The sequence below is a fragment of the Oryctolagus cuniculus genome, chromosome 1 (genome assembly GCF_051225735.1).
Source record: "Oryctolagus cuniculus isolate XC-2025 breed Fujian yellow rabbit chromosome 1, ASM5122573v1, whole genome shotgun sequence".
Lineage (NCBI taxonomy): Eukaryota > Metazoa > Chordata > Mammalia > Lagomorpha > Leporidae > Oryctolagus > Oryctolagus cuniculus.
The window spans coordinates 167,386,969-167,409,828 of NC_142867.1; the positions used below are offsets into that span (position 1 = coordinate 167,386,969).

Genomic DNA, 22,860 nt, shown 5'->3' on the forward strand with positions numbered 1-22,860 from the left:
AGAAGATCTGTAGTTCCAGTTGCTTTTTTTTTTCTATAATTTAATAGAATGTCTCACAAAACCATGTCCCACGGTGCCAGAAATGTTTAAACTTTTCCAGAAAACTGAAAATCTTATCAAATACTTGTCTTTATCAAACAGAATGATTGCTATCAATGACTTTTGCATTTTTGCTTTCCCCAGGTTTTCAAAAGATTAGCCATCCTGCTGTTTTTGAATAACCTACAAAAGATAACTGGATAAAACATATTAGAGGGTCATAAAAGATGACTCTTTTCTATTTGATCATTTGGCACATCCTTAGTAGTATCCCAGAAAAAACTAGTAGACATAAGACACAATTTCCAAAGAATTCACACGTGCTGGAGCCCTAGGCAGAGGGGTTTCTGGAGGTGAGCACAAGCAGCTCCTGCTCTCTTCCTGGTGATGTGCGTTTCTCCTCATGGAGTGACGGAGTCCTTCTGGTGTGCTTCTGGAATCTTTGTTTGTAGGAAAGCATATACGTTGGGCCAGATCTTATTGGTTTCTGTTCCAGAGAACGTTTCCAACACCCCTTTTTTCCTAAAGATGAAAAACAACACAGATCTGAGTCTTCCTAATGAGCTTTTCCAAAGCTTTTATATCAAAGAGGATAAAAGTGGGTTTGGAAGTCTCGGCAAATGATCAAGAGAGAAAGGCACTGGGCCTGGCGGTGAAACCTAGATCTTCATTTTGGTTGTGCCTCTGGCTTGCAGAAATGCCAGTGGTGCCTGTCCTGTGCAGAGTATGAGCATGTGCTAAACACTGTGTGAAAGGCTTTTTTAATGCAATAGTTCACTTAATCCTTTGTCTAGCTCAGATCTTCTTTTACTGATAAAGTTGTCTCTTGTAAAATAACAGACCAAATCACCAATGGGAAGCAGGATTCCGAATAGTCTGTCAGACATCAGAACTTTTCCTCGACTTTGTTCCCTTACTCTTTTCTCCAGGAGTTGCTAATACTTGGTTCTCTCTCCTTCCTCTCTGTATAGGTTTATCTTTTTTTCCATTGAGTGGCGCCCTTCTGGATTTTAACAGAAAGAGCAATGGAAAGTGTTGGTTTTATTGTTTTCCCCCATTGGGTTTCTCCATTTCTGCCCTGCAGATTTGTCTGACTTGTCACCAAGCCAGCATCCAGGGGTCTTATGGCTAATATGGTGAAAATGAAGATCAGAATGCTGGGGTTGGTTTTCAGACCCCCCAGATTCCTTCCCGAGTTCTGGCGTTTCTCTTGCTAACTCCCTCATCCCACCCATGTGTGCTCCTGTCATTGTACTCACTGGTTTTACTACTTTGTAAGTACTGGTTTATTCCTAAAACCAGGATCAGCCATGCCTCTGCAGCCTGTGTCACTAGCTTCCAGAGGTTTCGCTCTGGACAGAAGCTTTCCTGTCTCACTACCTGGATTAACATTTGCCACAGTTAAAGAATATCTGCCGTTTTCTTGGTGAGAAACATCTCTAAGAAGGGAAATTATGCAAATACAGTCATCTTTGCCTGCCAGACACCGCCTTGCTTCTAAACTCACAGGCATCCAGTAAAGCTGTCAAGAGAACCAGCTTCATAGCTGCTGTAAGCCTCCCGAAGAGCCTCTCCAATGGCAGGCTGCAGGGTCACACGCGGGTTAAATGCTGGCTACACACCTGCAGCCCCCGCCCCCCTTTTTTTATAGCTGGGACTCAAACTGGCATTCCAATATGGCTTGCTGATTTTTTTTTTCTTTTGACAGAGTTAAATACAGTGAGAGAGACAGAGAGAAAGGTCTTCCTTCCATTGGTTCACTCCCCAAATGGCCGCCACGGCTGGTGCTGTGCCGATCCGAAGCCAGGAGCCAGGTGCTTCTTCCTGGTCTCCCATGCGGGTGCAGGGCCCAAGCACTTGGGCCATCTTCCACTGCCCTCCCGGGCCACAGCAGAGAACTGGATCAGAAGTGGAGCAGCCAGGACTCAAACCCGGCACCCATATGAGATGCCGGCGCCACAGGCAGAGGATTAACCAAGTGAGCCACAGTGCTGCTCCTGCAGGCCCCTTTAATCCTGAAACTGTGCCTTGGGTGAACATTTTAATTTCTCTGTCATATTACAGGATCAGCTTCACAACTGAGAAAGAACATGATGTTGTTGGTGAACCTGGACCATTTCTCTATTAATGTCCCACAGCTGAGAAAAGTTTTCAACAATAGGACTGCCAGCATTTTAAAATAACAGTGTGGACTGGTCCTACAGACCATGAAAATTCCATTTTCAAGTCTTAGTTCAGTCCGGCCCTTATTCTGTATATATGGGAGCTTGGAAGAAAAAGCTTGGATTCATGGTAACAAAAGCTTCCCCAACTTCCCTTCCAGTGTGTTGGCAGAACTAATCCTGGCACTCACTGTTCTTTCATTGCACTCAGGGTGCTGCCTCCCCTCACAGCCTTGCAGCAATGCCTGCTGCTCAGCAGAAGGCATTCTCCTGGCTGCTTTCCGGGAGCAAGCTCTCTGCCCGCCTCAGTCCATGCAGTTCACATGAGACTGTCTCTCCCCCGCCCCTCGCCCTGGCCACGGCCGCACCCCCAGCTTCCCAGGTGGACATGATAAGAACTAAGCTGCGTGAACCCCAGGCTCTCCTGTGGGCTGGGGCAGCTGCACTGGTAGGTGCCAAGCCCGAGTGCTGAGGGGCTGTCCCACAGCGAGAGCCCACCTGAGGCTGAAGCCAGCACCGGAGAATGGAGCTGAGAGTGACTGGGGCCTCATGGTACTTTTTCAACCATTGGACCCAGCCACAGACCTTTGGACTTTTTATTTTCATGAGGTGACCAAGAGATTTCTCTTTTGCTTAAGCTAGGGCGAATTCAGTTCCCAATTACTATAAGCACGCGTCACACTGCATGGTAAATGTTGTGTCATGCACGTACAGAAAGTGAGTTAGAGCCTGGTGGAGACTGGGTCTAAACGTCTGGGTAGACCAAGGGTCTAGTACAGTGTCACACAGAGTAAATAACAATGACAGAGTGACTTAAGAGATGCCTGGGATGTTCTAAGTGTTTCCCCGCCTTCTCTCAATTCCCTTAACAGCCCTATAAAGCAGATACTATTATAATATTGGTTGATTTTATAAATAAGGAATTTGTGGCACATAGGTTAATATGTTGCCCAGGGCCACAGAGCTGGTGATGGCAGAGCCAGGCTCATTATACAAATCATAAAATCATAGTAACAGTTACTGTCAAACATCAAATGCCAACTCTTTTGCTAATTTCACCCTCCAGAAATAACTACTTAAGTAGCTTGGAGACTGCTGCTTCAGGTTTCACTGTATACTTATTTCTATCACAACAGTAACACCCATATCAACTAATATTTACCTAATGCTTACGATGTGTTAGGCAGGATTCTAAAAGTTATACATATTAACTCAAATCTTTCAGCCCTCTATTCTCATCTCAATTTTATAAAGGAGAAAAGAGGCAGAGGTCAAGCAAAAGTTAAAGCCATGTTGACTGAGTGGGGACCTGGGACTTGAACTTCAGTGTCTGGGCTGTAAGGACGACGCTGTACCACCTTGACACTGATCATGATTCCATAAGTGAAGGAATGAAGGATAAGGGGAAGAAGGAGCTGAATAAGGAAGGAGACAGGACCGTTTCTTAGCCTGAGTCAAACCTGAAGTCGTATGACTCCCATATTTGTTGTGTGCTGTGGATTCCCTGAAGAGCAGACAAAGCCATATCAGAATATAAGCTCCTCAAGAATGCCAGCCGACATGGGGAGTGAGCTGGCCTACAGTAGTGCCAGGCATTCCCTGACAAGGGCTGTTCAATTGGTTCAATCTGAATGATGCTTGGGGTTTTTGTTCACTGGGGAAAAGCCTACTCCTCAGCCCTTCAGGAGAGAGGAGGCCTTGGCTATTGATAGCAATGTCTGCAGCCACGCAGGAAGCCTGAGGACAAAGCTAAGAGAACAGCACAGCTCTGATCAAAGCCAGGAGTGACTGAAGCCCAGGCCACCTCTGGACTTCTCTGCCATACAAGCTAATGAATGTCCCTTATTGCTTAACCCAATTCAAATTGGGTCTTGGGTCTAGCATTAACATTTCAACTGGAAAGTATAGGAAAAATCAAAGATTCACTGAGTGCTTCACTATGCAAGAGAAGTTAGGAAAAGCAAAAGCTCACCGGTAATATTCCAGGACCGGCTCCGTTTGAGCCTCGTATGCCTTCAGTCTCTTGATGACCGTCTCTGGCTTGTCGTCCTCACGCTGAATGAGAGGCTCTCCGGTCAGGTCATCAATGCCCTAAACAGGAGTGAGGAAGGACTGGCATTTAACATCACATTTCTGAAGGATCTTAAAAGCAGGTCAGTAATGTTAAAACAGTTATCTCTACGCAAGCACCTGGCACAAACTTGTGACAACTTTTAAATCAATCACTTTCTGCTTAGCGTAAAGGGTTTTCTAAGCAGGAACTCAGTAATTATACACACACACACACACACACACACACACACACAAGATTCAGCTGTAGCCTGGGAATCTCAGTTGAGATTCCCCACACCAAACACCATCCCCAACACCTAACACACTCCCTGGCACGGAGTGGGAAGTCAGTAAGTGCTTTTGAATGAATAACAAACCCCTGTTGCTCCTGGGATGCCTTTACCACCAGGCTGAGTGAACTAGATCATCAACTACCCCAAGTACCCTGAGAATAGGAGTTTTAATCAAGAGAGGATTTCCAAGTTCACAAAATTTAACGTCTGAGAGGGCAGGATGACTTGGGGACAATCTGCTATGTGGTACTTCCACCACAACTACTCACCACAGTTTTGGGAGGGTTGAACTCAATGTTGTAGACACGGCCACTGGCTGGGTGAATCCAGCGAGCAGTAAGGCGTTGCTTAATGACCTCAAAGGGCACATTCAGGTTAATCACGGTGTCTATCTGATAAGCTCTGTCCAGGGCTTCTGCCTGTGGGAGTGTCCTTGGAAAACCTTTATAAGATTAAGAAAAAAAATGAGAAGGAGGGAGAAGCAAGAATGGAAAAAAGGAATGCAGAGAGTGGAGAGAAAGCAGAAAGACAAAGAATTAACGGTGAGCAACCTGAACAACAGAACACCAGGTAAGCTTATCATAGCTATAGTGCAGCTGTGATGTTAATTTTTTGTGTCAACTTGACTGGACCATAGGGTGCCCAGATATTTGGTCAGTATTCAGTATACATCTGAGAGGGTGTTTTTGTATAACAACATTCAGATGGGCAGACTGATCAAAACATACTGCATCCCTAGTACGGATAAGCTTCATCCAACGAATTTAAGGGCTAAGCAGAACAAAAGGCAGATGGGCCCCTGGACAGGGGAGGATTCATCCTGCCTTGTGGCCTTCTAACTGGGGCATCTACTTTCTCCTGCCTGCAATCAAAAACTGAACTCATCAATGTCACTGAAAAGCCTCAAAAGGCCATTTTTGGAATATGACAAAATGATTTTAAAGTTTAGCTAAAAGAAAACAATTAATGCAGAACAAGCCCTAACAGACCAATTTATAAGCCCCCCTAAAAAATATCAAATCCAAAATGCTCCAAAATCTGAAAATTTTTAAATATAATTTTTTTCATTTTATTTGAAAGGCAAAGAGAAAGAATGACCAGAGACAAAAATCTCCCATTTGCTTATTTGCTCCCCAAATGCCTGAAATAGCTGGGATTGGGCTAGACCCAAGCCAGGTGACAAAACTCAATCCAGGCTTCCCTGGTAGGTGGCAGTGACCCAAATACTTGGGCCACTACCTACTGCCTTCTAGGGTGTGCATTGCTGGAAGCTGGAATTGGAAGCAGAACATGTACTCCAGTATGGGATGCAGGTATCCCAAGCAGTGTCTTAAACATTGCTCCAAAAGCCTGCCACCCAAGTCTGAATTTGCTTGGCACTGAAAATATTTCAAAATGTTGTATTTGAGATTTTCAATTAGAGGTGCTTAACTGTTAAAGTCTGTGCAAATATTCCCAGATCTCAAAAACTCCAAAACCCTGGACATTTCTAGTCCCAAGCATTTTAGAGAAGGGATACTCGACATGTATAGCTCAAGTTCAAAGACACAGAAAGGCAAATGTCACTGACTAGTGAATCCAGAAACAGGCCCAAGTATGTTAGGAAAGTCAGGCTATTTGAGAGCCCAAATTTTTGACTGCAATGTTGTTACTAAGACCATTTTGTCCACAATACCAAGGAAAATTAAACTTGGTAGAAATAACACATTTTCCAAGTGATGAAGGTTAAAACTGCACATGTGATAATTTGCAAGAGCTAGAAATACTTAAAAAATTGCATTTTCTTGTTTAATGGAAAAGCTTTGCCAGTATAGCAAAGAAAATGGCTGAGACTGTCCAGGGAACTTATATTTGGAGGAAATATCCCCCAAAGAAAGCTTATAATGCCAAAAGATCAATCTCTAAGACTTCATACAGTCCTCAAATTCAATTAATAAGCCATGTATTTATTATAAAATTTACACTGAAGTGATCCTGGTGAAAACAGCACTAGTACATTTAATAAGAACAAGTGACATGTTGAATCAAAATACCCTCAACTAAGAGAAGCAACAAGATCAAGGGTATTCTTTGCAGTATCCTGTAGAACACTGAAAATTAAATGCAACCCAAATGTGCCTCAGAGGGCATGAATTAAAAGTATGATCCAAGGCCAGCACCGTGGCTCACTTGGTTAATCCTCCGTCTATGGCGTCGGCATCCCATATGGGTGCCGGTTCTAGTCCCAGCTGCCCCTTTTCCAGTCCAGCTCTCTGCTGTGGCCCGGGAGGGCAGTGGAGGATGGCCCAAGTGCCTGGGTCCCTGCACCCTCATGGGAGACCAGGAAGAAGCACCTGGCTCCTGGCTTTGGATCGGCACAGCGCTGGCCGTAGTGGCCATTTGGGGAGTGAACCAATGGAAGGAAGACCTTTCTCTTTGTCTTTCTCTCTCACTGTCTATAACTCTGTCAAATAAAAATTTTTTTTTAAAAAAAAAAGTATGATCCAGAAGCAAAATGCAAGCTCATGTATCTTTTATTTCAGTGAGGCAAATCCACCTGTCAAACACTGATTAATTCAGTGAAAAAGCAAAATGAAGAAAAGTGGTTTATGTTTGTGTTGTGTATGTCTGCATATTACATAAAGAAAAAAATAGTAATTCTATATATGACTTAGCAATAGGTGGCTGGAACCTTACCTCACATAATGTACCAGATATATACATGAATGTGTGTATATTCAAATTTTATCACTATAGAAAAAAATCCTGTTTAAATTATATACAAAGCAATTAAAACTGGTTGTTCCTAAGGGATGTGGTCATTGAGGACTTTGAATCTTTCTCTTATACATTTATATCCTTTTTAATTTTTAAAAGGAAAAGGTATTCTTGCAATAGAACAATGACAAAAAGCAAAACAATAAATGTGCCCACATTCCAGGCCCTTACCATGTGGCTTTGTCTTTGTCCCATTCCTGCTCTTCCCCCCACTGGTGACAGAGGACTGGTCTCAGGGAGGACTTGCCACTTTCCTGAGCTGGGCTGGGCCCCTGTCCCTGTAGCCTACAATGACTTGATTCTCCACTTATATCAGACTCCTCATATTTGGGAATGCTCCTAAGCCCCTCCCATCTCACACACACCGAAAAAAAAAAAAGTCAGTTAAACTTTTTAATGTTTTAAAGTAAAGCTTTTGAATTTTGAACCGTGTATCTATATTCTTTATTTAAATTTTAAAAGAAGGCAGTAAGTAGCAACCTCCTGCCCACATTACTCACTAATCACATCAACTTTTAGTTTCCCTCAAAGCACTCGCTGGTGTCAGCATTTATTTGCATTTTTATTCACTAGTTGTGTCTTGCTAGAGTGTACTTTCCATGTGGGCAAGGATTTAGTTTAGGTTTAGGTCCGGTGACTAGAATAGTTTTTAGCATGCAGAAGGTACCAAGTCAATTTGGGTAAAGAATAAACAAACAACGCCTGATAAGCACGGTACCTCATAGCATACCTCATAGCATAGTCTCCATGCCCCAGAAGCCATCATTAAATGTTTCAGGAATTTCTGAGACCTCCAGGTTCTGTGCAAACACTGGCAGGCATGGTCAGTGGACCATAGGAAAAACTAATTTTTTTTTCTTTCTGATCCAACTCCAACAAACCAGAGTAAGTGTTTTCTGCCCAACCTCTCCCCCGTTTGTCCTTCCCTTCACCTTCCTCATACAGCCTAATCCACTTGGAACCTTAAAAATCCCATGCCTTCTTGGGTAAAGCCAGCAACAGGGCTGCCAGGCTGTGTGAGGGCAGCACTCAGTTCAGGCGCGTGTGAAGGGGAATGGAGTTAAGTGGGAGAGAAGAATATATAAATAGCAAGGCTAGATTAGCTTACCCCCTCCCAAAACAGGAAGTTAAGACTTCAGTCTCAAAGGAAAGGCTTTACTTGTTAAAAAACAAATCTCCTGTGCCTCTTGGTATCAACAAAGCAATGATTAGAAACTAAAAAAAAAAAAAAATCAAGCTATGCTGAAAGATCCTGCCACACCTCTGGCTGGGGAAAATTTACAGCTTATTATTGCAAGTTACTCCTGGGCCTTCCTTCTTTTCTGGAGATCCTCCCTCATCATAAAATATTCCCCAAGGAGGGAGGAAGGAACTAAAATTACATCTGAAGGGAGCTTAGAAATCACTTGCTCCACTCTCCTTTTTTATCCCAACAAAGACAGAGGCCCAGAGAATGTGACGGTTCCAAGGCCTCTGGGCAGTGAAGGGCAGAATTCAGGCCCCCAACTGCCAACCTTGATGTCCGTCCACAGCACATGAACTGCTCATTCTCCAGCAGAGTTCACCATCTGGGGGCAGCTGAGTGCCCAGGGCTCCTCCACTTACCATCCAACAGCCAGCTGTGCTCGGTGAGATTTTTCAGCTCATGAAGGGCCAGCCGAGTCATGACATCATCTGGAATGAGCTTCCCTTGATCAATGAAAGTCTTGGCTAACACACCAATTTCTACAGCAAAAGAGGGAAAAATCAGTAAGTGCATTTGTTTTATCCCATTCTAGATCCCAAGGAACTGGCTGCCTAAAAGGGACTTCTGGATATCACACCCATAAGGAAGTAAGCGTCATTAGATTTTCTCATAAAAACAGATTACAAAATAATCCAAATCTATTACAACTCTTCCACTATGTAGAACATATAGATATAAATGTATAGACAAAAATATGCAAATCTATAGACCAATATTTAAACAGTAGTTGTCTTTGTGTGGCAGAATAATGTTTCTTTTTTATGTATTTCTATTTTTTGTTGTTTTTCTATCACAAAAATATAGAATAGCTGAAATCATTTTCTTTTTTTAAAAAAAATATTTTATTTATTTCAAAAACAGAGTTACAGAGAGAAAGGTAGAGTCAGAGAGAGAGAGGTCTTCCATTCTGTTGGTTCACTCCCCAAATGACCGTCATGGCCAGAGCTGAGCTGACGAAGCCAGGAGCCAAGAGCTTCTGGGTCTCCCACGCAGGTGCAGGGACTCAAGGACTTGGGCCATCTTCTACTGCTTTCCCAGGCCATAGCAGAGAGCTGGATCGGAAGAGGAGCAGCCGGGACTTGAACCGGTGCCCATATAGGATGCCAGCACTTCAGGCCAGGGCTTTAACCCACTGCGCCACAGCGCCGGTCCCTAGTTTCTTATTTTTAATAAGAATTTTAAATAGTCATTATTTTGAAGTGGCTCAGTTTAAGTGCCTGGGGCTGTCATATGTTATATAAAGAGATATTTTTTTCCTAATCCTCTAAAATAGGTATTGCTCATAAGATGAGTACAATTAAATTTTTGGCCAGATTAATACTGTAATATTACATTTTTATTATTAATTAACACTCTAGAAGAGTTTATGCTAAACAATTTTAGCATACTAACAACTTTATGTCATTCTTGTCCAACATTTTTTTTTAATTTAAGATTTATTTGTTTGAAAGACAGTTACAGAGAGAGGTAGAGACAGAGAGAGAGAGGTCTTCTATCTGCTGGTTCACTCCCCATGTGCCACAACGGTCGAAGCTGCACCAATCCGAAGCCAGGAGCCAGGAGCTTCTTCCGGGTCTCCCATGTGGGTGCAGAGGCCCAAGGACTTGGGCCATCTTCTACTGCTTTCCCAGGCCACAGCAGAGAGCTGGATCGGAAGTGGAGCAGCTGGGACTTGAACCGGTGCCCATATAGGATGCCAGCACTTCAGGCCAGGGCTTTAACCCACTGTGCCACAGCGCCGGCCCCTCAACACTATTTTAATTTCTTCTTGTTCCCTTACCAAACTATTTCTATACATTCAGAATTGTAACATCACTGTAATCTGTATACATACAGTTTTGTGTTCTTTTTCCACTTAGCGATATTTTATAAAGAGTTTTCAGTGATGTGCTCTAATCATTTCTAGTCACTGTATTAGACTTCATGTATCCATGTTTGATACATAAAAACATGCTTTATCACAGCAGGACTGCTGGACATTTATGAAAACTAGTCTTGGATTTTCCTCATCACTGCTATTCATAAAGACCTTAACACTTTTTTTTTCTTTAGTCTTTTCTTCTAGATAAATTCCCAGGAGTCAGATTAAAGGGTCATTTTCTTAACTATTGGTGTGACTTGCCCTACTGATCTCAAAGCAGATTCTAAAATGTCAAATTCATGATATGTAACTACATGGAAACTGGCTGCCTTTTGACAGTGCACGCTGGGCTTACAAACTGTGTTTGGAAAAGGGCCTTCAGGACTCACTAACGTGGCCTTTGGAAAGGTGCACACAAATTACGTGCGGACCTTTCCGTCGCCAGCTGTTAGATCAATGCTCTGGGGAGTTAAGAGCTCCAACCTCCTCAAGAATGATTGGAAAAACATGAAAAAAATTGCCATTCCAGGGCTGAGATCTGAAACCTGGTCCTGGTGCCTCTTCAGCCTAAACCCCTTCTAAACTCCCAGCCAATGACAACAAATGTATTTAAACAATGGGGATTAATTAATAAAGTGTTATTTTAATCAGCATAAGAATAGTCTTAAGATGATATGCTCTTTCTAATTCTATTCAATATTGTACTTGAGATTCTGGTTAGAGCAATTAGTCTACCAAGCAAAATTAAAAGTAGCCAAGGGGCCAGCGCTGTGGCATAGTGGGTAAAGGCGCCACCTGCAGTGCCAGCATCCCATATAGGCGCTGGTTCAAGTCCCAGCTGCCCCACTTCTGATCCAGTTTTTTGCTATGGCTTGGGAAAGCAGTAAAGGATGGCCCAGGTCCTTGAGCCCCTGCACCTGCGGGGAGACCTGAAGAAACTCCAGGTTCCTGGTTTTGGATCGGCACAGCTCTGGCCGTTTGCGGCCAATTGGAGAGTGAACCAGTGGACGGAAGACCTCTCTCTCTGCCTCTCCTTCTCTCTCTGTGTAACTCTTTCAAATAAATAAATAAAAATTTTTAAAATAAAAAAATAATAATTTTTTTAAAAAGTAGCCAAAAAAGAAAAAAGTAAAACTTTCTCTATTTGCAGATAACATGATCTTGTACATAGAAAACCTTCAGGAATACACATAAAAACTAGTAGATCTAATGAATGAGTCCAGACAAATTGCAGTGTACAAGTTCAATACATGTACAGAAATCTAGTAATGAATAGGTATGCCTGTTAAAAAAAAAAAAAACTATCAATGGACAATCTGAAGGTGAGAGAATTCAATTTATAATTATCTAAAGAGAACAAGAAAAGCAGTGATATATCTTTTAAAACAAGTGCAAAATTTATCTGATAACTGTGATGTTGTTGAAAGTACAGAAAAAACTAGCCAAATGGAAATATATTAACTAATTATAACAGTCAATATTGTTAAGATGGCAATACCCTGAAAATGATTTTCAGACTCAGTGCAATCACATCAAAATCCTAGCTGGTGTCTTTACAGAAACTGACATGCAGATCCTAAAATTCATATGGAAATACAAGGAACACACAATAGTGTATCTTGAAAAAGAATTAAGAACTTAGAGGACACACTTGTGACTTAAAAATAGCAAGTAAAGGGCCCATGCCGGCCAGTAAATTGACTTTCAACAAAGATGCCAAGATAATTTAATGGGAAGAAAAATAATCTTTTCAACAAATCTTGCAAGTCCAACTAAACATCCAGATATGAAGCTGGATCCCTATTTCACACCTATATAAAAATTAACTCAATAAGGAACACTAATCTAAATGTATGAGTTCTAACTATCAAAAAGAAACATAGTTGTCAATCTTCATGACTTGGCATTATACAGTGGTTTCTTAGATATGAAACCAAAAGCACAACCAACAAAGGAAAATTAATAACTAGAGTTTATTAAAATTGAAAACTTTTGTGCTTCAAAGAATACCATCAAGAAAGTGAAAAGGTGATCATGGGATGAGAAAAAATTTCTGCAAATCATAAATCTGATAAGGATTTTATGTCTGGAATATCTAAAGAATTCTTACAATTCTTTTTCTTTTTTTGACAGGCAGAGTAGACAGTGAGAGAGAGACAGAGAGAAAGGTCTTCCTTTACTGTTGGTTCACCCCCTAAATGGCCGCTGCGGCCGGCGCACCGCGCTGATCCGAAGCCAGGAGCCAAGTGCTTCTGGTCTCCCATGCGGGTGCAAGGCCCAAGCACTTGGGCCATCCTCCACTGCCCTCCTGGGCCACAGCAGAGAGCTGGACTGGAAGAGGAGCAACCAGGACAGAATCCGGTGCCCCAACCAGGACTAGAACCCAGAGTGCCCGCACTGCAGGCAGAGGATCAGCCTATTGAGCCGCGGCGCCGGCCCAAAACTCTTATAATTCAACATAGGAAAAAATGTTCAGGGTTGGCACTGTGACAAAGTGGGTTAAAGCTCCGGCCAGCAGTACTGGCATCCCAGCACCAGTTCAAATCCCAGCTGTTCCACTTCCGATCCAGCTCTCTACTATGGCCTGAGAAAGCAGTGGAAGATGGCCAAGTCCTTGGGTCCCTGCATTTGTGTGGGAGACCCGGAAGAAGCTCCTGGCTCCTGACTTTGGATAAGCCCAGCTTCGGCCATTGCAGCCATTTGGAGAGTGAACCAGCAGATGGAAGATCTCTCTCTTTCTCTCTCTGCCTCTGCCTCTCTTTCAAATAAATAAATCTTTATTTTTAAAAATTGATCATATAAAAACTTATGCTTTCAAGTTTTCATGCTTTGCTTTCAAGTTTTGTGTATACATAGATAGATGAAAAATTCTATGCATGGTCTAATACAGTCTGTATGCATTTTGGTCAGTGATGAACCAAGTAACAATGATCCTAAATTATGAACAGTGATCCTACATTAGTATTAAAATGGAATTGAAAAATTCCTCTTTCCTAGTACTTTTCCTATACCTTTTCCATGTTTAATTATGTTTTATACACAAATACCAAATACATGTGTTACAATTACCTACAGTATTCAGTACAGTAACATGCTATCCAGGTTCAGAACCCTGGAGCAGTAGGCATTACCATATGGCCTGGGTGTATGATTGACTTACATTCCATCCAGGTTTTTTGTTAAATACACTGTGATGTTTGCACAGTGACAAAATTGCCTAACAATGCATTTACCCCAAAGTATCCCAATTGTAAAGCAACACATGCCTGTTATGTGTTTTTCATTTACTAATGCATTAACAACTTTCTGTATCAACAGACATTTATCCACAGTATGTATTAAACTCTGAAGTCTTTAGTGCTTCCACTGAAGTTTACCAAAGAAGAAAAAAAAAAAAAAAAGACTCAACTGCCTACTTCAAGGTCTACGTAGTTTGGAATGACATTTCAAATGTTCACTCCCATCCAGCATATTCCATGGACATTTGGTAAATTTTTACCTAACCACTATAATTTAGTAGTATGCCTTAATAGACTTCTCATACAAATATTGCTTATTTTTTGATTTGAAAATTAAACAAATTTGGAAGCTTCCACACTTAAAAACACAAAGGTAGTTTAAAAGTAAATTATTCATAATTAGCTAATTTTCTACAGTTACACACAAAAATAGGGGAAAGAGGGTTACAGAAAAATAAGGAAAGTCAAGGTCAACTTGTAAGGACAATAACCAGAAATTCAAAACACAGAGATACTGGTCTGAGAAATATGTGCTTTACTATATAAAATGTCACTTATTGATCTACCCCCTAAATGCCTGCAACACCTGCAACAGCAACACCAGGATCCTAAATGTACTTGAGCCATCACTGCTGCCTCCCACGGTGCACATCAGGAGGAAGCTGGGTAAGAAGTGGAGCTGGGACTTGAATCCATGCACTCAGATATGGAATGTGCATTTCCCAAGCAGTGGCTTAACTGTGGTATCAAATAGCCAAACTCATTTTAAATTGTGATTCTCCTTTTAAAGTCTGGTCGTTCTAACAGTATGACCCAAACCAACCACACCACATATCTGAATGAGCTTATTCAAATTTACTGTTTGGGCAGTTATGAAGTACAAAAGCAGGACCTGACTAACCTATAAATAACAGTTCTCTTTTACATGTGCCAAGAGAAAGGGTTACAAAGAACCTAGTTCCTGCCAGAACTGCTTTTAGCATCATTACATAATGAACTATATAAAACTTTATTTTAAAAATATGTCAAAACAAAACAAAATAGAAGTAGAAAGATGACAGAGAGTGGATTAACTGATAGTTTTACACACAACCAAGGGCTTAAAAAAAAAACCTCTCTGATAATAAAGACTTGACTCAACACAGTGGTTATCGGAAAAGAGATGTGCATGGAAGGGAGCCATGGGGGGATCACAGAAGCCCTGGTTTTCCTTCTGGTGGTGGTTAAACAGGAGTTCATGTTATTCTCATGATACAGAGATACTGCAATACTTCTGCAGGGACTATTTCACTAGATTACAGTTCAGAGAAAAGAAAAGCCTCCCTTGACCACTGGTCCTCCCTCCAGCCATCACCCAGTGGCTCCTCTCCAGCAAAGCACCTACTAGATAGCATTCCCGTTCCGGGGCTTCCCCTTCTCATCCACTCTGCTACAGCATGAAATCTCTATTTGAGAAGTCCATAAAGAACCACTTGAGTCCAGAGTCATCTTACCTCCCCGTCTTGTCATTTGCACCCTGTGCTCAACCCACACCCTGATTCAACAAGGAGCTCTACCTACAGTGGATCCTCCTTATCTTCACCCAAGCCCAAAACTCCCCCACTTTGTCTGATAAGCTTTTACTCAGCTTTCAAGATACATCTTTATTTTTTATTTATTTATTTATTTATTTGGACAGGCAGAGTGGACAGTGAGAGAGAGAAAGAGAGAGACAGAGAGAAAGGTCTTCCTTTACCATTGGTTCACCCCTCAATGGCAGCCATAGCCGGTGTGCTGTGACCGGCGCACCGCGCTGATCCGAAGCCAGGAGCCAGGGGCTTCTCCTGGTCTCCCATGCAGGTGCAGGGCCCAAGGACTTGGGCCATCCTCCACTGCACTCCCTGGCCACAGCAGAGAGCTGGACTGGAAGAGGGGCAACTGGGACAGAACGTGGTGTCCCGACCGGGACTAGAACCCTGGGTGCTGGCACTGTAGGTGGAGGATTAGCCTATTGAGCCGTGGCACTGGCCTATTTTTTATATTTTTAAAGATTTATTTATTTAGTTGAGAGGCAGAGTTACAAAGAGAGGGAGAGACAAAGAGAGAGGTCTTCCATCCATTGGTTCACTCCCCAAATGGCACCACTGGCGGAGCTGGGCCAACCCGAAACCAGGATCCAGGAGTTTCTTCCGCATGGGTGCAGGGGCCCAAGCACTTGGGCCATGTTCTACTGCTTTCCCAGGCCTTCATTAGGGAGCTGGATCAGAAGTGGAGCTGCTGGGACTCAAACTGGTACCCATATGGGATGCCAGAGCTGCAGATAAATGCTCAACCTACTCTGCCACAGCGCGGGCCCCTCAAGGGATATCTTAAAGGGCCCTTCACAGTGAACATTCCTCAGTCTCCAGGATAACTGCAAGCAACTTCTTCCTCTAGACTTGTCTTTGTTGGCACACTAATGACACAGCTGAAACCATATGTTTATACGGTGCTGTGGATCAAACTGTGTCCCACCCAAATGCAAACTGAAACTCTTAACACTCCATGTGACTGTGTTTGGAAATAGGGCCTTTAAGGAGGTAATTAAGGTTAAACGAGGTCAGAAAGACAAGTGCTTAATCTGATAGGATCATCGTCCTTATAAACAGAAGAGGTCCCAGCAGCACAAAGGAAAGACCAGGTGAGAACAAGGTGAGAAGGCTAGAGAGAAAAGACCCACCGGAAACCAACTCTGGCAGCACCTTGAACTTGGAATCTTAGGCTCCAGAACTATAAGAAAATAAATTCTGTTTCTTTAGTCCCCACTCTGGTACTCAGTTATGGCAGGCTGGGCTGACTAGTAGGTGTGTCCATCCACCCACCTTCCCCTGGGCCCACGGGGAGGTGAGCTCTTCCAGTGAAGTCCACTAGCTCTGCCTCACCATTACCGAGCACGCGTTCTGTAGTTGGTGGATCCATGGAAGACTTCTTTCTTCGAGACAACACTCATTATCAAGATTATCTTTTAAAAACTGTCCCTTAACATTTTATGGTACAAAAATACATAAAATATATATAGTATAGAAAATAATGGAAAAAGAGAAAACAACCCAAATGTCCTTTATTTATTTATTTATTTATTTATCCAACTCATTAATGGATAAGTAAAAATGATATACTCACACCATAGATTATTATTCAGCAAAAAAAAAAAAAAGGTAGTAAAGTACTAGTACATGCCACGATATGGGTGATTCTTGAAAGCACCATTCGAAATGAAAAGAAGCCAGACAGAAAAGGCCACATACTGCAGCATTCCATTTAAATGTCCAGGATAGGCAAATCAAGAAAGAAGGTGGATTAGTGTTGCCACAGGCTCAGGTGGGGCAGGGTGGGGCAGGAGTGGACATGACTAATAGGTATGATTTCCTTTATGAGTGATAGGAATGTTCTAAAATTTGTTTTGCTGATAGTTGCACAACTCTAAATATACAAAGATCCACTGATTGCACATTTTTTAAAAAGATTTATTTATTTGAAAGGCAGATTTACAGGGAGGCATGAAAGGAAAGGCCACCACCAAACACACCCAACACCAAAGTAAGGGAAAAGGTTTATTGTTGGGTGGGGAAAACCCGACAGGCCGCCTCCCTGTGCACAGAGAGAACCACCACCTGGTACTGGGAGAACAGGTCCTATATAGCCTTACAGAGGTAAGGAAGTGGGAGAGGCAAATCCCAACAGGGTGGGAGTTGAGCAGAAACTTGTGATTGGGCTCTTTGGTCACCTGACTTCTAGTAAGCCAGGCTAGGTTTAGGAAGATGGCACCATTTTACTAACAAGGCAGAGGTAGAGAGAGAGAGATCTTTCATCCACTGGTTCACTCCCCAAATGGCTGCAACAGCTGGAGCTGGGCCCATCCGAAGCCAGGATCCAGGAGCTTCTTCTGGGCCTCCCATGTGGGTGCAGGGGCCCAAGCACTTGGGCCATCCTCCACTGCTTTCCCAGTCCATAGCAGAGAGCTGGATTGGAAGAGGAGCAACTGGGACACGAACCAGTGCCCATATGGGACGCCAGCACTGCAGGCAGTGGTTTTACCCACTATGCCACAGCGCCAGCCCCTGAATTGTACATTTTAAAGGTAAGTTATATGGTATATCAATCATATTTCAATAAAACTGTCCGAAAAAAATGGAAATGGAGTACTCCTTATGGAAAGTTGTATTGTTGAAGGTACAGAGTAATGGGTGCTGTGATTTGTGTAAAATATACAGAGGGAAGCATCTGGTTATATGTGCATGAAATGTCCTGGAAAGATCTTTTCACTAAATATTCTTTCTGATTTGGGGAATCCCAAAAAAAGTAAATGTGTGGCCTACTAAAAATCATTATTTTTTTACCATTACAAAAATAAACTGTTGGGCCAGCGCTGTGGAGCAGCGGGTTAAGCCACCACCAGCAGTGCCAGCATCCCATATGGGCACCAATTTGAATCCTGGCTGCTCCACTTCCAATCCACCTCTCTTCTGATGCATCTGGGAAAGCAGCAGAGGATAGCCCAAGTGCTTGAGCCCTTGCACCCGCATGTGAGGCCAGGCTCCAGGCTCCTGGCTCCTGGCTTTGGGTTGGCCCAGCTCCAGCAGTTGGGACTATTTGGGGAGTGAACCAACAGATGGAAGATCTCTCTCCATCCTTCTCTCTCTCTCCGTAACTATGCCTTTCAAATAAATAAATAAACCTTTATTAAAAAAAAAAAAACCTGCTGTCTCATCAATATCATTGTAATTAGGCACACCTGTGCTCACTGGGTATACATTATGTTTTGTTAGACACATAGGAACATGGGAGCTGACCAAGGTCTTGAAGATTATCTACTGAGTTCAACTCCTCAGACATACAGATGAGAACAAGGCTCTTTGCACTATGCAGTATTTCACAAATTGAGGTTCATGAGATAATCTTAGTACAGAAAAAATTTTTAAAGATTTTTAAAAATGTATTTGAAAAGTAGAGTTACATGGAGACAGAGAGAAAAAGAGATCTTCCATCCACTGGTTCACTCCCAAGTGGCCGCAATGACCAGAGCTACATCAGGACAAAGCCAGGAGCCTGGACCTCCATCCAGGTCTCCTGTGTGGCTGGTAGAGGCTGAAGTACTTGGGCCATCTTCTGCTGCCCTCACAGGTGCATTAGCTGGGAAACGTATGGGAAGGCAGAAGTAGGGACTCAAACCAATGCCCATAGGAGATGCTGGTGTTGCAGGTGGCTGCTTAACCAGCTATGCCACAACACTGGCCCCTGAGCAAGTTCTTTCTTTTTCATTTATTTATTTAAAATGGATTTATTTGAAAGTCAGAGTTATAGAGAGAGTGGGAGGGAGGGAGAGAGAGAGAGAGAGAGAGAGAGATCTTCCATCTGCTGGTTCACTCCCCAGATGGCTGCAAGGGCCATTCCTTGGCCAGGCTGAAGCCAGGAGCCATGAGCTTCATCTGGATCTTCCATGTGGGTGGCAGGATCCCAAACACTTGGGACATCTTCTGCTGCCATTAACAGGGAGCTGGATTGGAAGTGGAGCAGCTGGGACACACGGTGCCCATACGGGATGCCGGCAGCCCAGGCAGCGGCTTTACCAGCTATTCCACAATGCTAGCCCGAGCAAGTTCTTTAACCTCTTCTGAATTCAGTTTCCTCATCTTTAAATGACAGATTTAGACCAAACATCTAAGGACCAGACTCAAATTTCCCAACTGCAGGGTCCTGTGGTGGCCGATAGGTACTCCTGGTTTGCTACTGTCCATAGGCTGCTGGTGGTGGCTTAACCTGCTATGCCACAGGGCCAGCCTCGAGGGATCTTAATTTTCCTTTTTTATGTTTTCATGACATATTTTTCTTCCTTCATAATAAGTGTGCTTTACTTTCAGTATCAGAAAACATTAAGCAGGGGTTTTTTTGTTTTGTTTTGTTTTTAAAGATTACACATCTTGGGGCCGGCGCCGTGGCACAGGTTAATCCTCCACCTGCAGCACCAGCATCCCTTATGGGCGCTGGTTCTAATCCTGGCTGCTCCTCTTCCAGTCCAGCTCTCTGCTGTGGCCCAGGAAGGCAGTGGAGGATGGCCCAAGTGCTTGGGCGCCTGCACCCCATGGGAGACCAGGAAGAAGCACCTGGCTCCTGGCTTCGGATTGGAGCCAGCCGTAGCGGCCATTAGGGAAGTGAACCAATGGAAGGAAGACCTTTCTCTCTTTCTCTCCCTCTCACTGTCTGTAGTTCTACCTCTCAAATAAATAAACAAATAAACCTCAAAAAAAAAAAATTACACTTCTCTGTATAATCTGCCTCTGTGGGACTTAACCCAATTCATTCACAAATATTTATTGAGAATATATTATTATTATTGAGATATAGAACTCCTGTAATAACAATCCCATGATCCTTCCCCAAATTTCATTTTTCTGCTTTTCTTATTAAAGTATTGCCCAGAAAGACTGCAGAATGTGCAGGCACCTAAGGCCAGTTGCACTTCTTCCCATGATTCTCTCCCTCCTGCTAGACTCTTTGTTTAGGCTGTGGAACCAGAAGGAAGAAGGCAGTCAAGGAGTGTCAAGGATAAGCAAGGTGAATTTTATAGAAAGTTATTTAATCGGCTTTTAAATTTACCAATGTGTTGTGTCTCCATAAACTAACGAACACTTTCTACAGAAGCTGTTCCCTAACCACAGGGTGCTTCACTGCGCAGTAATTTCTCAGAGAATCCCCAAAGGATCCTTTACTTCCTGTACTTTGGTTAACTTGACCCCAACCAGCTGGAGTGTGCAGTACTGGGGATTCTTTACTGTCTCTAACTACTCCAATATGGTGCACCAAGAATCTTCAGCAAACAAGTTAAACAGTGTAACCCTTTAGTGAAGTTTAGTTAACTACAAAACACTCTACTATTTCATAAGGTTAATATGAGAGGAGAAATCTAGTACTATGCCAGAAATGCAGATATTAAGCCAAATAACTCCAAGAGATTAAAACAAACAAACAAACAAACAAAACACTGGGCTGACTGCTGCTTGTTTGTTTCATTTGAATGTACACTTGAAACAAACAAAAAAGCCTCTCCGGGAAATAACCTAAATGCCCATCAAAAGGGGATTGGCTAAATATTCAGAGCAGATTTAGTAAACAGATAACTATACAAACAGAATGAAATGGGCTTCTTTTTCTTCATGTGGAAATATATCTCAGATATATATTGAAAATACACTGGTGAGGAGTACATACACAGTATGATTACATAGTACATAAGATGAAATAAAGGATATACTCATATTGTTGCACACAAATAAACATTTCTAGAAGGAAACACACTGTTGCCTTCTGAATTCTGAGACTGTGCCAGGGAATGAGAGCTCTTTACTTTTTATGTTTTGCATTCTGCCCTGTTTCCAATCCTTTCTTTTCTGACTCCTGCAAGCATTATGTGTTCTGTTTTAGAAAGTAAAGGTCAACACTTTTGAGGAAACAAATTCATCCTACCGATGATTTTTTTAAAAATAGCCTTCTTAAGATAGAATTTACAGACCACAAATTTACCCCCCAGCAAAGTGTGCAGCTGGTTGGCTGGACTTTGTGCTGAGAAGTAAGAATGAATCTGGCATGACAAACAATCTTTTATGCAACCACGCACAAGAATAGTTTTCGTGTCTAAGAAATCTCCTGGGGTATCAAAATCTAAGCCAATGTTGTGCGTGCAATGAGGGTAAATAAAACTTGACCTTGAGATTATGGGGTAAGGTCAGAACTACAAGATCCCATACATAGGGTTAAAAAATAAAAGTAAAAAAGGCAAGAGCACGAGCAAATACCAGCAGGGCTAATGCCAGTTTTCCATGTACAAGGGCACATGAAGAATAAACCAAAGCTAAGCTCCGGGACCCACCGGAGCGACTGCGCCCAGGGACTGGACGTGCCTCTCAAACAAAGCCAAGTCGTTTCCTTTCCCCTTTGAACTTGGAGCGCGTCCTAGCTGCCTAGTCAGTTTGCCCCACCACCCGCCCTTAGTGCCCACGGAGGTCTCTGTCCTGAAGTCTCCCCCCGGGGCTGCAGGAGCACTGAAGTGCTGCGCCCGCCTCAGCTCCGCGGCCAGCCACCGTCCCGGCCTGGGCTCCCACCTGTGCCTCGCAGCATGTTCTGTCGCAGCAGGTCCCCGCTGGAGAGGTGCTTCAGCTCGAAATGCTTGATGATACGCGAAGACACGGTGCCCTTGCCCGAGCCCGGCGCTCCCATGATCACCGCGCGCAACAGCCGAGCGGACGCCCCCATGGCCACAGACAGACCCCAGCCGCGCTGGCACCGGAGCTTCGGCCTGGCCTGCGCGCTCGCCGGCTCGGCGGCCCCGGGCCCGCTGGCAGCTCTGCGAGCAGGCGGCGGCGGCGCCCAGGCGCTCCCGGAAGTGAAGCGACCGCCACCCCGGCCGCCACGCCCCGCCCGCGCCCGGCCCGCCGCAGCGCCCGCCCCTTGGACCCCAGCGCGCCCCTTGCCCGCGCCCGGCCCGGCCCGGCCCACTCCACCCGCGTAAGCCGCGCCCCCTGCGAGCCCTCCCGTGTCCGTAGGCCACCTGCGCCCTCCGCGCCGCCGGCCCACCCGCCCGCTCTGCTCTGCACCCTTTGCTCCACTCTGCCTCCGGGGCTCCCGGAGGCCTCCTCCAAGACCTCTGCCTGCCCCCTCCCTCCCCTCAGATTCACCCTCGCGCCTCCGGACTCCGGGGCGCGGTCGCTCCAGATTCCAGCCGTGTGGGCTGCGCTTTCCTCCGTTCACCCTTGGCAACCCCACGTGCGCCCCCCTCTGCCGCAATCGCTGCTTGGCGTCTGTTGGTAGCCAGGCTGCACTCGCCCCCGCCCCAACCCCCCGTTAGTCCCCCACGTCCCCTGTTCCCTGCGAGACCCTCTCCTGCGCATCACCAGCCCCCTAGCCAACTCGGCAGGCTCCACTCGGTGCCGCTCGTGCTCCCCTCCCCCTCTGTTCCCCGGGATCACTGGACACCCTCTTCCCTCCCCTGTCTCCTTCCTCTTCCTCCTCCTTCCCCTCCTCCTCCTGGCCTCTCTTTCCCCTCACTGTGCAGAATCACAGGAGGTGACAAGGAGGCTGGAGGCCTTCCTGGTCTCAAAGGAGAGAAACTTTGCTTTCCACGGAGTGAGGAGCCTTAAGTCACACATCCAGTGAGAGGTGTCTGTTAGCTCCCAGGATCACACTTTCCCGCTCAAAA

The 22,860-nt window shown here is 44.2% G+C and overlaps 1 protein-coding gene across 1 annotated transcript; it reads right to left on the bottom strand.

The window, feature by feature from the left end:
• Window positions 1-405: 405 nt before the first annotated feature.
• AK3 (adenylate kinase 3) lies at window positions 406-21,917 on the bottom strand. Its single transcript, NM_001082114.1, is given in 5 exon segments — window positions 406-561; window positions 4,174-4,292; window positions 4,816-4,988; window positions 8,909-9,028; window positions 21,767-21,917. Coding segments are annotated over 5 exon segments (684 nt in total). The 3' UTR covers window positions 406-440.
• Between the last annotated feature and the right edge of the window lie 943 nt (window positions 21,918-22,860).